This window comes from Populus euphratica, unplaced genomic scaffold (genome assembly GCF_000495115.2).
Source record: "Populus euphratica unplaced genomic scaffold, PopEup_1.0 scaffold303.1, whole genome shotgun sequence".
In the NCBI taxonomy this organism is placed as follows: Eukaryota; Viridiplantae; Streptophyta; class Magnoliopsida; order Malpighiales; family Salicaceae; genus Populus; species Populus euphratica.
The window spans coordinates 137,284-153,752 of record NW_011500096.1 but is presented as its reverse complement, the minus strand read 5'-3'; the positions used below and the strand labels follow the sequence as shown (position 1 = coordinate 153,752).

General features: G+C 31.2%; 1 protein-coding gene and 1 pseudogene across 1 annotated transcript; both read left to right on the top strand.

The window, feature by feature from the left end:
- The first annotated feature begins 5,897 nt into the window (after positions 1-5,897).
- Positions 5,898-8,222, top strand: LOC105109313 (uncharacterized). The gene is given in 4 exon segments (XM_011003969.1): positions 5,898-6,026; positions 7,553-7,709; positions 7,759-7,865; positions 7,899-8,222. Coding segments are annotated over 4 exon segments (717 nt in total).
- A 595-nt stretch (positions 8,223-8,817) lies between these two features.
- On the top strand, positions 8,818-15,948 carry LOC105109312 (pyrophosphate-energized vacuolar membrane proton pump 1-like; annotated as a pseudogene).
- The last annotated feature ends 521 nt before the right edge of the window (positions 15,949-16,469 follow it).

Sequence of the window (16,469 nt, the reverse complement as noted above, 5' to 3'; positions counted from 1 at the left end):
CTTTATTATTATTATTATTATTATTATTATTGTTATTGTCATTGTTGTTATTATTGTTATTACTATTATTATTGTTGTTATTATTATTATTGTTGTTGTTGTACTATTGTCGTTTATAATTTGTATAATTAACCTCCCTGTGGTTCGACCCCAGTCTTGCCGGGTTATTTATTACTTCGACACTCCTGCACTTGGGAGAAGACTTCAATTTTTTAGTCGTGTCACTTTTAACTTGATTTAATTTGATGAAGATGAAGATTATTCACACAAGCTCAAAAGCTTTAAACATGTGAAATCTTCATTGGTTTATGTATTTATTTATTGATGTGTATTTATAGGTACATGAATTTTAGGTAGTCTTTCAAATAGAAGAGGTGCTACTGATTTTTTTTAATAGGAATGCTATTACTTTTTTTTGTGCTTTAATTTATTTAGATTCTAAGAAGAAGGTCATTAGTAAATAATATAGACAAGAGTGTTGTAAGGTCTTCTAGCAATATTTCTAATGACCTTGAGTCACTAGTACCGACCATGACTAAACACCTAAGGCATAGGTACAAACATCCTCTCTTGATGCAAGCTCATCAAGTGTGATACCACCTCGTAGAGAGGGTGTCCATTTTGAGAGGGAAGTATGTTTTAGGAATTATGTTTGTTTCAAAAATCTTGAATGAAAACTTATGATTAATACATTGTTCAGAAAGTTCAAGTTTAGTTTATACATAAATATTTTTTTATTGATTAGTTTTTTTTAATTTTAATTAGCTAATTATTTTACAAATTTGATGTAAAAGGAATACTTTTACTAAGATAAGGATGACAACATCGTTTTCAGGAGGGTTTGTAAGTCTCACTACGCAACTAGGTAAGATTGAATTGAAAATGTTATATTTTTTATTTAAATGTTAAAATTTTATTTTTCTTTATAAACCTTCAAATGTCTTGGATACTATTTGAAAGGCTTATATCTAGTGAGTGATGTTTGAGTGTTTCATGTCGTGATGACAATCCGGTGCGAAGAACCGAAATAGGGAGACTTATGGTTCAATTACCACTCACATCAATAGATCCATTTTGTTTGTTTCACATGTAAAATAGATGATAAAATTCTTTTTTATTACATCCAACCTTTTAAAATTGTTATTTTATATAAAAAAAATATTTAGCTAACAATAGCTTTCTTTTATAGGTTATGGTTCTTTAATGCAAACCATAATTGATGAAGCTTTTTGTAGAAACTTATATGAAAAATAATGATCATCAAAAAAGGGTGCCACAGCTCATGGATAGCCAAGCTCAGAAATCCATGGATAGTTGGATTTCAACAATATTTTTCTTAAGTTATTATTTTTAAAAAATTAGTTGACTAGTTGTTTTTCAAAAAATATATACCACTTGATTGCATGAGAGATATGGGGACAATCTATCAACTCATTTGAAACTTAAATTGGACTTGTGATTAGAGGTTGGATCTTCTAATAAACCTATGCCTTGTTTGTTTCCAGAAAAACCAATTCCTGGAATTCATTTTTCTAAGTTTCCCATGTTTGGCACCAATATGGAAAACTAGTCAACGAAAACTTAATTCCGGTCAAAACAGAAAATATAACTTTACCAAAGGAAAGTGTTTTCCTTTTGATAAGAAAAGGAAAACACTTTCCTTTCTTTCATTACACATATTTTTCTCAAATTCTTAAATCATAGTCTCTCTCTTTTCATAAACAATTGGGAAGCAGGAACAAGTGCATCATTTCTCTGGAACAATTAAAGATCTTATTTTAGGTATTTGTTTTCCTTTATTTCCTTTATATATTTTTATTTTCTTCTCCTTTATGTTTGTATTTTCTTCGTTAGATCTGTAAGAATTATGGCATAAATCCTTCATCTTATTGATAAATCTGCTACCTATCATATTTTTCCCATAACATAATACAGTTTTCTTCTTCATCTTTCCTCGTCACATTTGGTGTGTTCAAAACAACCCAAATTCATCAAGCAAGCTATAAAAAGCACATGTTTTCCATTCTTCCTCACTCACATCCTGCAGAACCACTAGAACCAAACAAACCACAAATCAAAGCAGAATCCCTATCCTGAAGATTACTGTGAATCAATCAAAACAAAATGCCCAAACTTCCCTAGCAAAAAGCAGTCCCTACCCTGTTTCCCCATCACCGGATCTGGCCACCATATCCTAGATGGAAGCATAAAGAGAGAGAGGTAATGTGTAGAACTGGAATTAACCACCATATCAAGGAATTAATCAACCCTTGCTCTCTTTTTTTTTTCAAGAAAGAAATAAAATTTATATACCAAGAGAACCACGTATAAATGCAATTGCTTAACGAGAATTCTATATTGACAGCATTTTGAATCGAGGTGATAGACATTGCGTTGAACAAATTCGTATAAAATCTATTGTTTTATATAGATTGTGTGATTTTCTCACGAGTCGTGACCTATTACGATCATTTCAAAATATGTCCATTAAGGAGCAAGTAATTGTGTTCTTACAAATTATAAGCCAAAACCAAAGATTTCATTTTATTAGTGGTGTATACTATAGGTCTGTTGAAACTATCCATCGTTACTTTAGAATTATTTTAAAAATAGTTCTTAAGTTATACAAACACCTTATTAAAGATCTAGAAGATATAGTTCTAGTAGAGATAATGAATAATCGAAGATTCTATCCTTATTTTAAGGTATGAAAACAATTTTTTTAAAAAAATTGTAGGGAAATATTATCTCGGTGATGCTGGTTACGGTATTCGAAAAGGAATCATTTTTTCTTTTCATGGAGTTCGATATCACTTGAATGAGTTTACAGAGCGTTCACTGGAAAATGAAAAAAGAGTTATTTAATCTTCAACACTCTTCATTGAAAACCGTTATTGAGTAAGGGTTTGGTATTTTGAAGAGTCATTTTAGATCAATTGATGGAAAATCTCTTTGGTCTTATGAAACACAAGTAGATGTTGTGCTTGCATGTTGTATTATTCAAAATCACATAACGGGAGTTGATCCTTATGACTTTCTTATGGAAGAAATATGTTCATAAAGTGAACCAATTAGACAAATAATCAATTTAAGTCAACGGGAGGAAAGGGAGGAGAATAAGGAGTGGATAACAAAAAGAAAAATGATTGCATCAACTATGTGGAATGATTATAACACTCAAAGAAACTAGTAATTGAGTGTTAATTATATATGTTTGTTTTTATTATGTCTTGCTTGAGTTTGTATTATCTTTGTTATGTATTTGGAGTAGATGTTGATTTTATTATAAGTTCTTATGTATTTTATGTATTCTCTTTTAAATATTAATTGTAGTTTTTATATGAAATTTATTAAAAGGAAGCAAACCTTCTTCCACCTTTAAAGCAGAATCTTTTGTTAAGGTGGCTACAGAAATAAGCAAAAGTTCAATGTGCAATGCGAGCCTAAGCATGTGGACAATCATCTCAAGACTGTAAGAAAAGAATGGGGAATAATAACCAAAATTAAAAATAAAAGTGGCTTTGGCTGGGATGATTATCTGAAGATGATTATAGTTTCGAAAGATGTATATGATGAAGAAGTAAAGGTATGATAAATATTATACTCTTTGTAATTTTTATATTTACTTTTGTTTCTAAAATGTTATACAATGAACTAAAAAATTGCATATTCTAAACTTTATGAACAGGCACATCTCAATCATGACAAGTATCTCAACAAAAAACTTGATATGTACGAGGCAATAATAATTGTTGTTGGAAAAGACATGGCAACCAGAAACTATGTCAAATCATATGTTGATGTCAACATGGAAGAGAACACTGAAAAGCAATCAATTTCAATTGAAAATGAAGGGGAATATAAAGAAACTTCTAAGGGAAAAGAGACATCTTCCTCTAGTACACAAAAGAGGCAACATAGGAAGAGAAATCGCATGTATGAAGATAATGGTGTGGAAAAGTTGTCTAAACAGATTGGAGATATAGCACTTGCAATTCAAAGCCTCAGCAAAAATCAACTTGATGTTAATGCACTGTATACGGAAGTAATGAAAATTAAAGGCTTTGATGAGATTACTCTTGGAGATGCATTTGATCACTTGGTCCAAAATAAAATGTTGGCAAAAGCATTTATGGCAAAAAATGCTAATTTGAGGAAAATTTGGGTTCAAAATTTTATGACTCAACACTACTATAGGCCTACTTACTAGATGGTTTGACTATGTTCAAAATTTAGGTGCAGACTATGTTTGTTATTTGACAAGTATGTTTACTTGTTTAATTCAGTCTAGGATGTTTATGTTTGTAATTTGAACTAATATGTATATATATGACATCAAAACTTAATATTTTTATATGACTATGTTTGATTTTAGATATTTATATTTATAGATATTAAATGGATAATTTCTCATACCCATAAAAAAATAACAAACTTCATCCAAAAAACCTATCAAAATATTTTTGTATTTATTTATCTTTTAAAAAAATCTTTGTACCAAAAAAACCTAAATATCTAACTCTTACTTAATACTATAAATTAATTTGGCTTTCTTCATATGAAAAAAAAAACTTATTTTAAGCTTTTAAAATTGAAAAAAATATATTAATAGGTTTTACTTAAAAAATATTTCACAAGCTTATTTCTCTATAATATAATATGACATATATAGTTATATTTTATAAAATAAGCTATGTATGAATATAGAATATATATAAAAAAAAATTCATCATTATACTTTTTAGATTTCATTCTTTTATTGTAAGTGATTAAATATTTATATTAAATAATTTATATATATTAGATAAACTTGAAAAACAAATTAATTCATTAATAAATTATTTTTTAGTTTATTTTCCATAACATAACCAAACGCTGGAAAGTGTTTTCCAGTTCATTTTCCATAACACTACTAAATATCAGAAAATATTTTCCCGGAATTCACTTTTCTAAGATTTCATTTTCCCTGGAATTCACTTTTCAAAAGGAAATAACTTTCCTGCAAATAAACGGAGCCCTAATAGAAATTAAGTTTATGGTATCTGAATGAACTGTAATGTATAGACTATTGGTTCCTGTCAATCGGGTTTAGTCTCCTAATCTCTAACCTTATTGGCAATTATATCAGAAAAAGTTGAAGTTTAAACGACTCGATTTACTACTAAGATAGAATGATTTAATGCTGAGATGACCAAACCTAGGCGATTGTATATGGTGTTGTTATATATCAAACCTCGGTGGTACATGTCCACCTTCTTGCCCATCCTATCCCGGCATAGATTCACCTCGTCCTCTTCTTTCAGCTTCCGTTTTCTAGATGAATTGTATTCAAACCGATAATTTTTTAAACTTGTAATAAATATTTGGTTTTTCATTTTAGTTTATTTCTTTTATTTTTTATTTTTGCTTTGTTTATATAAATATTTTCAAAAACATTAAATAAATTACTAACAGAATTATCGATGGACTAAATCTATTAAAAAGTTCTAAAGAGTTAAAAAAAAATCCATAAAATACCATTATTATTACAGATAAAATCAGTGATGAATTAAATCTATCAAAGAAGGAGGGTTTGAAAAAAATAATAGAAAATACCATTAACTATATATATATCATTATCAGGTTAATTTTATCAAAAATATGAATTAAGTTATCGATAGAAATACGATGAAATGATGCGATGCAATTCAATAATTTTTTGTTTAATCTGTTTTTTTAATTTATTAATAATTATATTATTAACAAATAACCAAGAAAAAAGAAATTATTCCACGTTAAAATTGTTGACAGACAGGTATTGTCCATGATATCATTGGTAAATGCTTTTCTGACAAAATCAGTATCTAAATATCAATAGAAAAATCCTTCGGTGGTATGCAAAATTGTGATCGTGAACCATGGCGAGTGATCTTAAGCTTGTTCAATATAACTACAACCCAAAGCCATCAGCTCTCTTGAGCTCTTTCTTCATGTCGACAGTAAACGTGGCTGGAAAAACACTTGTTTCTGTGGCATCAAAGTTAAAAGTAGAGCACTGAGAGAAGTGGAGATCAAGTGATCATTTAAGGTTCATGGTTATGTATTACTTGGGTCACTGTTTTGGTACCTAGGGTTTTAACGGATCAATTCCCTCTTCCCATGAATTTGTCACCTCATTATCTTCTTAATAGCTATTCCTCCATTGGATCATCATTTCCTTTGGCACTTCAATCATCATCAATAACATGGTCAACTTCTAGTCCTTCAATGGACTTGATTTCTTTTTTTAAAAAAATAATTTATGGTAATTATCAGTTCCTTTTTATGAACAACTGGGATTTATTAATAATTATCTAGTTTTACGTAGGTAAAAATATACTTTACGGTACATCTCCCTATATGCCATATTTGCAAAAATTGGTACTTTTGGGTTTATTCTTACTCAATGAGCACGTCTATTGCCGATATAATTAATTAAACTTAATTAAGGCCCTAAACTACCCTCTCTCTTTTATGACCCCTTTTTGGGATTGTTGATTTCGTCCACTAAATATTCATTTAAACAGCAAGAGGTTTTGATAAAATATTGGCCATGGTTCCCTCCTTCTATGTTCCATAATCTTCCCCTCTTTTCACTATCATCCTCTCTTACTGAAGTTTAATCCTCTAATCTGGTTTTTTATATTATTAAGGCCATTCGGATAAAATAATTAAATGATATTTTGTTCCTCATTTGTTGTTTTGTCGGAAGTCTCGTATCTCATCAACTAGTTTTTTTTAATTTAATATTTCAAATTGAATTCATGCACTCATGATTATTTAATTGCAAGAGATACACATTTGAGACTGTTTATTTAGTTCGAGGCATGCATTTGAATTCATTTCGACCCTCTCTCTTTCAATTATATTTTTTGTAAGAATTTAAAATTAATTGTTTTTTAATTAAGATTAAATCATTTAAAAAATTAATAATCAAATTGAAAAATATAAAATATAAAAGGATAAACATCGAAGTACAAGGTAAAAACACCATAACTTTTAAATTATAGTTAGATAATAAGGATCCAAGAGTGATCCCATGCAATGACTGCCATCGACTGATGGGTGTCTTAAGATATTTTGTGTTTTACACATAATTGCCAAGTGGTTTGCGTGCAACCTTTTCCTGTTAGAACTGTTCCCACGCAACACAATGAGACACCAACTCTCGTAAAATAAACATTCTTTAGTCTCACAATTCCCACCTCTCATTTCTCCAAAACGGCCTTCAAACACGTTCTGTCCGTCCCTTGTACAGGAAAATATGTAAATTAATAAGGAGGAGGGGCACCGAACTATAAAAAAAATATATATATATTCGGCGGCATGTTTAAGTTCATGTCCTGTCAACTTTTGTCAAGTTCGATATAAAATCCTGAAATATTTAGAAAATAAATAAGGATATGGACTGAGTTCCATCCCTAAAAAGATAGTGTCACGTATCTTTGGACATGATTCATACAAAATATTGAAGATCATGTACATTTTGTCATAACATTTCAATTATATGCACCACATTGTTATTGGCTGTTAGATTTTTATAATTGCATTAATGAATGAGATACCAGCAACGTCAAGAAAATAGCAATTTGCAATGGCAATGGCTGTCAAGATCATGAATGGAAACTTCAGAGATGGCCATATGGAACTTGCAGAAGTCAATCGGATGGCTCTTTCTTCCGCATGTGCACGTACACTAAGCCTTCTAAGTTCTACACCAATATGTGCAAAACACTCAAGGCTCAAATGATTCTTCATCAACTTGGACTCCACGTGTCATTAGGTCACTTCCATTAGGGTCCTACATTGCATCTTATTTTAAGGGCACGAGTAATTGTTTGAGTGCTGTTATGTAAACTATTAGGAATTGCAGGTGGCAGTTGGAGAAGCAGAGGCCGCGGAGTGCTGGTTTTGAAGAGGCGGATGATGTGGTGGCAGAGAAATTGGCACGGGAACTTCTTTGGATAACTAATAAACTTAGGGATTATGGAGCTGTGGATGAAGCTCTGTTGCAATTGAGTTATGCTTCTGGTCTTGCTTCTCTTGCGCTCAGTACTGCTAACCCTAGGGTTCAAGGTTACATCGCCAAGATCTCAGGAATTTGTTTCCATTCATTAAAAAATTATTACCGCAACTTTTTTCATGTTATATATTATACTCGCAATGAGATAGATGTCATTCATGAGAACCTTATAATAATTTGAGTATCTAGCGTATGAATTTGGTCTATCTAATAAATTTAGATCTATATATGAGTAAGATCTTGCTCATGAATCTCACAATTCTTGTAAAGTATCCCCAATGAATTAAGAATTTCCTCCAACGATATTAAAATTTCTAATTAATGTAAGCATGGTATTAAAATTTCTCACGAAATCTTGCACTACATCACATATCCTTTGGCAAAATCTTTGTATTACATTTACTTTTGTTCTTTGTACTTTGTAAGGAGTGGTTTTGCGGTATGATTGTTTTGAGTAGAATGATCTTTGGGATTGGTTTCAAACTGAAAGAGAGGAGATGACCATTGCACATTTAAATTTTCACTACGCTGTGTTTTGCATATATTGACGTCTTGTTTTTCTTTATCTTTTAGAGTTCATGTGTGGCTTAGTGTCAGGAACTCCTGTTTTGTAGGAATTTCCTTTGTACTGCCTGCTGCTATATGTAACATTATTGCAGAGAGAAAGGGAACGAGAAAACAATGATTGAATCCCGTTAATCTCTCTCCCTCTCTCGTCTTCTTATTTTTCTTCTTCTATGGTTGCTAAATCCGACCAGCCATTTCTTGCTTTAACAATGAACTCCCAAAGTTCATTAAAATACTCGAAAGAAATTCCTGTAAGAACAATTCCAATTCAGCATGCAACAAGTGGTATTAGAGCGATCGATCTTCGGGCCCGTGACATGACAATTGTTATTAATCCTCGGCACGTGTTTGAGGAGATTAAAGATCTTCTTCGTGGTATGATAGATCAAAATAGATCTATGTTGTTGAAGTTGGAAGGAGATCACTACCCCTACAAGGCTGCTACGGCTACTGAAAAGGCAACAAAGGGCATCACATATTTGAATAAGGTTGTGAAGAATTTGGCTTCAGCAAACAATGTACTGAATGCTTCATCTTCTGCAGTTACAACCACAGGTAGTGGTCCTTTTATTAGCTTCAATGATGGGAGCTAAACTCCAGCTTCTACAAATCGATATCAGGGTTTTAATCCTTTTAGTCCTGGAAGTGTTCATGTTTTTGCTGCTGGAACTGGTCTGGGAGCTGCAACACAGACCATGCCGATGCAATTTAGTTCACTTGCAAGTTTCATCCGCCCCTCGACGGCCTATTTGGCATCCAAACAACAGTCCCTGCTGGATATCCCTTGCCACCATCATATATTGTTGTTGCAGCTGCCACACATGCTCCTCACGATCCAGGCAAACAAGGAACCCTATGCATTTTCTTTCAGCAGGGAATATGACTTGAACACAGGAGTTTATCGGATCCTGGTCTGTCTGATGTCCCTGCCAACTGGAAAAGGACCTGTCTCAACAAGAAACTTATCGGTGCTAGAACTTTTGACAAACGCTATATAAGTCCTAGAAGGAGACTTATTGATGAACCAAAATCTGCATGTCAACAACTGCAGCTGGATTCTTTGATCCATAATGTGAGCCTTTTCCAGTACGCGAGTGAAGAAGCTCTTGGTATGGCCTCAAAAGCAAGAATTGCTCCTAACAAGATTTTTTGGAGTTCAGGTTGCTGTAACTCTATTATTCTTCCTGCAATGGATTAGGCTATCTATGATGGAGTCCATGTGATTTCTTTATCTGTTGGTGCTACTGGTCATGCTCCTCAATATGATCATGATTCGATTGCCATCGGGGCATTTAGTGCATCACAACATGGAATTGTTGTGCCTTGCTCTGCTGGGAACTCAGGACGTTCAAAGAAATATAAATTTCTTACTTTATAAGGTTGTGAACAAACATGATAGTGAAAGGAGAGACTAAGGTAGTCTTGAGGAAATCAGTGGCATGATACTGGGAAAGATGAAAGAAATCGTTGAGTAGAAACCTCAGCCTTGCACATATGACCCATTGAGATGTGCAAGCCTGCTCTTACCATTGCTGGCTTCAGTACCATATCCTTCGTGCTTGGGGCTGTCACGGTTTTTAGATTTCTTGGAATGAAAATTGCAACCTATGTTTCCAACTAAAAAATGTAGTAATTAGCAACTAATCAATTGCAAATAAAATTAAAATTTGTTGCTAAAAACATTTAGGAAGGGGATCAACGATGATAAATATCAGATGTAGATTTATCATTGCTGATTTTACAGCAATGAATTAGTTCTTTGCTGATTTCTCAGCGATGAAAATTCCGATGCTTATGAACTAGTAATGGATTTTTCATTGTTAGTTTTGTGAATCAGCAATGAATTTTTCATCGTTTATTGATGAATTATTTACAATTAGCAACAGAAAATCAGTTGCTGACTATATTATTTTTATTAAATTTATTTATTTCTTTTTATAAAAATGAATTTTAATTCTTTTAATGAATTATTTATGGATATTTTGAGAATTGTAGAATATATATAAACAACATAAATTAATATTAAAAATGACTTTATCACCAATAAAAAATGGAATAAAAATAATATTCATAATATAAAAGTTTAGTTAAACTTACATTAATACAAATAAGTCAAAATACAATCAAAAGATACAATCATGATGCTTGTTGTGGAGACGAACCATGATATTGTGGATCAACATAAGATGAATGAGGATATAATGGTCAAGGTGTAGGTCAATAAATTGGTGGAGATATGAGACCTATATGTGTCATTATCTAGAAAGTCATAGGTGGGGCCATAGGTGATGGCATACCTTGGCTAATATTTGATGTCCCACCATGGTATCCAAAATTGGTCATAAGATATTCTTTCTTAGAATCCATTTGCCGTTTTGTTTCAAAAATAAAATTATCTTTTTTCTTTATCTCCTCTTATTTATTCTTTATCTGCTTTTGCAATGCTCAATAAGATGAACTAGGATATGATGACTCCACTGAGTAGGAATGTGATGAAGAGCTTGTACTAACTATAGATTTTGGCATGCGAGGTGCATCACATACCCTACCCTTTGTAACTCTTTTTGAAGCCACACACCAAGCTGCTCCATCAAATGAATGATGATTTTCCCAATTAGTTTCATACTTTGAAATCATCTTCTTTTTGTAATTTTCCTAGAAATAAAATACATGCCATAATAAATTCATTTGAATGTTAAATAATAGTTAAGTTATGTAAATAAATAATCAAATAAAAATACATGCAACTATTTTTTTAGACTTGTTGACGATGAAAATGCTAGACTGCTTAGTACTTTGATGCAAAGCTGAAAAGACACCATCCCATGAAGGTTCTTTTCCACTAGCTTGCTCTTGCTTTTAAGATTAATAAATATTATAAAAGATAAATATAAAAATTTTAATTCATTATTTTAAGCAAAAAAAAATCCTTACTATGTTAGCTTGATATGAAGCAAATAACACTATTCCTCCAGAATGAGTGCTTATTTTGTCATCTGTTTTGATTAATCGATTCCTCTTAACAGATTTCGACCTCCTTTAAAATTCAGGGGTGGACCAAACATCTTTGATCATTTAATTCCAGTCATTATTATTTATCCAAATAGGACCTATATCAAAGCAATCTTTTGTAGTGTTTCCATTTGACATGGCTTACTTGCGAACTCGTTTCGACTGTTGATTAACAGTAGTCCTAGCCTTATCTTCCTAAATATTACAAGCAATTAACTCATATTTCTCATGAAGGGAATATTTTTTTTCTACCAAATAATATATATACCAAGTAAAAGGAGTGCACAAAATTTCAAAGTATGGAAATGATTAATCATTTTATGTTATCTTATTTAGAATTTGCAAGATTATGTAATAACTAAACAAATTAAATGATATTAAAGAGTAAATAAGAAATAAGAACAAATTAAAACACAAATCAATCCCTGCTACAATACTTATATTGGAGCATAGATGCATATTTATGGTTATCCATAAATAAAAAGAGAGGAATATAACAACTTCTTAATCCATATCCTATTGATTCAGCAAACTACATAAACTAAACACCCCACATATAAAAGAAAAGGAATATAAAGCAACTAAATCTTGACAAGATTTTTCATTTCATATGCAGGTTCAAAAATCAATACCCTAACATATCAATAAAGTAGTCTCAATGAAAGAGTTGTTGGGTGCTTAAGCATTTAAAAATATTGTTATTTATCCATTTCATTTTTAATTATTAGAGTAAATTATTATTTTATCCTTATATTCTTAGTGAAATAGTGATTAGTCTTTTTATTTTGAAAAAAAACTCAATATTAAATTTTCATATTTTTTTGCCACTTGTCTTCTCATAACAATTTTTTTTTCTAAGATTAATAAGAAAATTTAAATCTTGAACATATGTTGTTCAATAGCATGATATTTTTAATCATTTTAGATTTTTTTTCTATGTTATGTTTCTTACCATTTAAGTTTTATCTGTTTTAGAGTGACCCTATGTTGGTTGGTTATTCGAAAGGAAGAGATGGAACACTTACTAAAGCTTTTCGCATAGAAGTAGTTCTAAATTAATTAAATCTAACATGGAGTGCAAAACACACTATTACATTCCAGTTTGAAGTTGTTCAAACATTGGAAGTTCTGTGCCTGTATCTCTATATTTTTCTCAACCAAATATGAGTTTTAATGGTTTCATTCTATTTTAATCTCTATAATTTACCACAGGTTTCATGCATATAATGTTGACACTCAATTTCATAACATAGATGTAAAGGTAATTCTTTAATAGTCATGTATACTTCTTCCTTTATTTTTGCTCTTTGTTTAGGAAGAAATAAGTTTAATCATGATTTTATTATTTGTAGTTTATTATAAAAAAATTTCCCCAACAAAGTTAATTCTCTTTGCAAGATCAATATGTTTAGTCAATAATAACTCTCTGTCTAGAGCAACAAGTTAAATGTTTCACCATTCATGCTATTATTATTGAAGTCTTGGTTAGAATTTGCAAGACCATGTGTAAAGGATCAATTTAATTAAAGAGATAGATGGTCAAATAATTATGGTTTTGATAACGTTGAAAATGTACCACATAACTCAAATAAGAACAAGGAAAAGAAATCCACAATTTATAATGCCTAGGTAACAGAATTAAAATCCTAAAACATAAAAGAAAAATAACATAAAATCTAAGATAACACAAGAAATCCAAATAAAATTAAAAATATATTAGTCAAGCATAATCTTTGAAGCCTTATTTCAAATTATCTACATAATAGATGAACCAACAACACAATTACCTATATTATTAGACCTCTTATCCCTAAATTTGACCTTTAAATCTCCAAGTTTAAGCATTGAATGGCCTCCTTAAGGGACATGCTTTTATCCTTACTGATATTTTATTATAGGACTAGTTTGGAGGTGGATAATATGTTTCTAAGTATAGTAAATAATAGTGATATTATATTCTAAAAATGTTTTTAATAAATTTTCAATAGATACACTCATTGAATTTGAGATAAAATTAGACAGTTAATTACAGTTAAACTAGAGACACTCCTTTACACCCTTCTTGTTGAGGATAAATTTTCACTAGATAAAATAAAAAAGTCTCTATAGTATTTAATTTGATATGAATTTAAACTAGAAAAAAAAAAGGAATTAATGGTTGTTCATATTTAGCCCTCAATTCAATAATGAACTTTTCCTAGCTAGTTAAAGATTCACTAAACCTATTGATTAACTGTTCTAAATACACAATGAAGCACCAAGTGAGAATAATCTTAGGATAAAATTTTCTATTAATCATGTGGCATTTTTTCTTTATTATAATTATGTTTTTGGTAGTGGGGTAGGTGGGGGTTGCTAATTTAGTTATGCCCTATATTTATGTCTGATGATGTATTTCTATGCAAATAGGGGAGGAAAACTTATGTTCATAAATAGATTTGCATTGACTACAGTTCATAAACCCTTATTTTATCGAATGAATAGCCTAAAATCATTATTTATAGTATCGATAAAAAAAATTTGTTACCTGTGTTCTTGAGTTCTGGGCGAGCAAGATAAAATCTATATGGCAGAAGAACACTTGCAATTGGGAAAGTTAGGTAAAAACTTTTTAGTGTAAGTTTAATGGCAATAGAGAAACAAATAAATCCTAAAATTAGTTACATAAATTATTGAATAAAAGAATGTAAAACCCAACCCATATACAAAGTGTAGGGGTAAATCAAGATGTTCCATCGTGATAATGATGGGTATAGTGGGATGTTGATATGGGTCTGTGTTTTTGGTGGTTTACAAAGAAAGATTGAAATTGTTTGAGATGTTAGAGACGAATGAAAAGAAGAAAAAGAGAAATCTTGGAGACAAAGAAAAATCAAATTGATGAAGACAGAGTGCTTAGTTAATTTTTTTTCTACTATTATGAATGTTATCAGGGGACAAAGGGGATGAAGAGATTCACTGCAAATTAATTAATTTTCTAGGTTGTTTATTTATTTGCTCTGTTTACATTTCTGAAGGGGAGAGAGTGTAAGTTTAAGATTGCTAATTAACGGTTGAGATTGTCAAAGATAAATATCTCATCAACGATCTGTATAATTTTAGTTTTGGATTAATATTTAGATATTTATTTTTTCAATCAGTAACAGATAGTCCATTGCAAATTTTATGTTGCCTTTAGTAACGGATTTTTTATTGCTAAAGTCTGTTTCTAATATTAAAAAAATAATAAATATGCAATCCATTGCAAATCCGTTACTGAATTTAGCAACAGGATTATCCATTGCTAAAATCAAATGTTAATAGTCCCTTTTTTTAGTAAAAGGAATCAGGAAGGTTTTTATCGTAGTATTTAGATCTGGGGCAGTTATGGGTTTTCTCCTTGCTACAAAAGGACTCTTGTTGCTTTATATTAACATCAACATCTTCAAGTTATACTATGGTGATGATTGTGAAGGCCTTTTTGAGTTTATAACTGGTTATGGACTTAGAGGATCTTTCATGGCTCTTCTTGGCAGAGTTGGTAAAGGTATCTACACCAAAGTTGTTGATGTTGGTACTGATCTTATTGGCAAGGTTGAAAGGAACATTCTTTAGGATGACACAAGGAATCCTGTTGTGATTGTTGACAATGAAGGTGATAATGTTCGTGATATAGTTGACATGGGGATCTAATCTTTTTGGCTCATACGCTAAGTCTTATTGTGCTGCCCTAGTTGTTGCTTCCATCTTCTTCTTTGGAATCAATCACAAATTGACTCTAATGCTATATCCTCTCATTGTCAATTCTGTGGATATTATGATTTGTCTTAAAATTATTTTATTTGCAACTCACCTCATTGAGACCAAGGTTGTGAAGGAAATTGAATTAGCACCGAAGAATCATTAATCATCTTCATTGTTCTAATGACTTTTTAGAGTTGCCACTATTAGTTAGATAGCTCTTGGTCATCCTTTACCAGCTTCAACTTCAGAACCCAAAAAGTTGTCAAGAATCGGCAACTCTTCTTATGCGTTGTTGTGGTTCTTTAGGCTGGTCTCATTAATTATTGAATTTCTCATAAAATATTATACTAGCAATGCATATTTCCCATTAATGTGAGCTTTAGCTTAGTACTAGGATACAAATCTGCCATCATTTCCATTCTTGCCATTACAGCTCGTATTTATATTCGTTTTAACTTTGGGCAATGTATGGCATTATAGTGGTTGTTCTTGTAATGCTAAGCACTATTGCTACTAAATCAGCCATTGAGATCTATGATTCGATCAATGATAATTTTAGGGGAATTATTGATATATATGGTTGGCATGAGTCAATGTATTCATGAGAGAAATAATGCTTTATATGCAGTTGGCAACACCACTGCTACCATTGAAAAGGAATTTACCACTGGATCTGTTACACTAGTGTCCATGGCCTTTTTTGGTGTTTGTATCAGTAACACATCTATTTCAATAATTGATGTATTAAATCCTAGCGTTTTCATTGGTTCGATTGCGGGTGCAATGCTTCTGTATTTCTTTCCTGTCATGACATTAAAGGGAGTGGAAAATGCAGCTCTTGAATTAATCAAGGCAGCTTGCAGGTAATTAAACAACACCCCTAGCTTCATAGAAGGCACTACCAAACCTAACTATGTTACATGTGTTATGTTCCCCACTAAGGCTTATATCAAGGAGATGATCCCATCAGAGACTTACATGGTTGTTAATTATATGATCCGTGACATTAGTTGAAGTGCTCGCAAGCTGATCCGAACACTCATGTTAATAAAATTAAAAAAAAAAAACAGAGATGACCCCATCCAATACACTTGTCATGCTAACACTCCAACTTGCTAGATCCTTT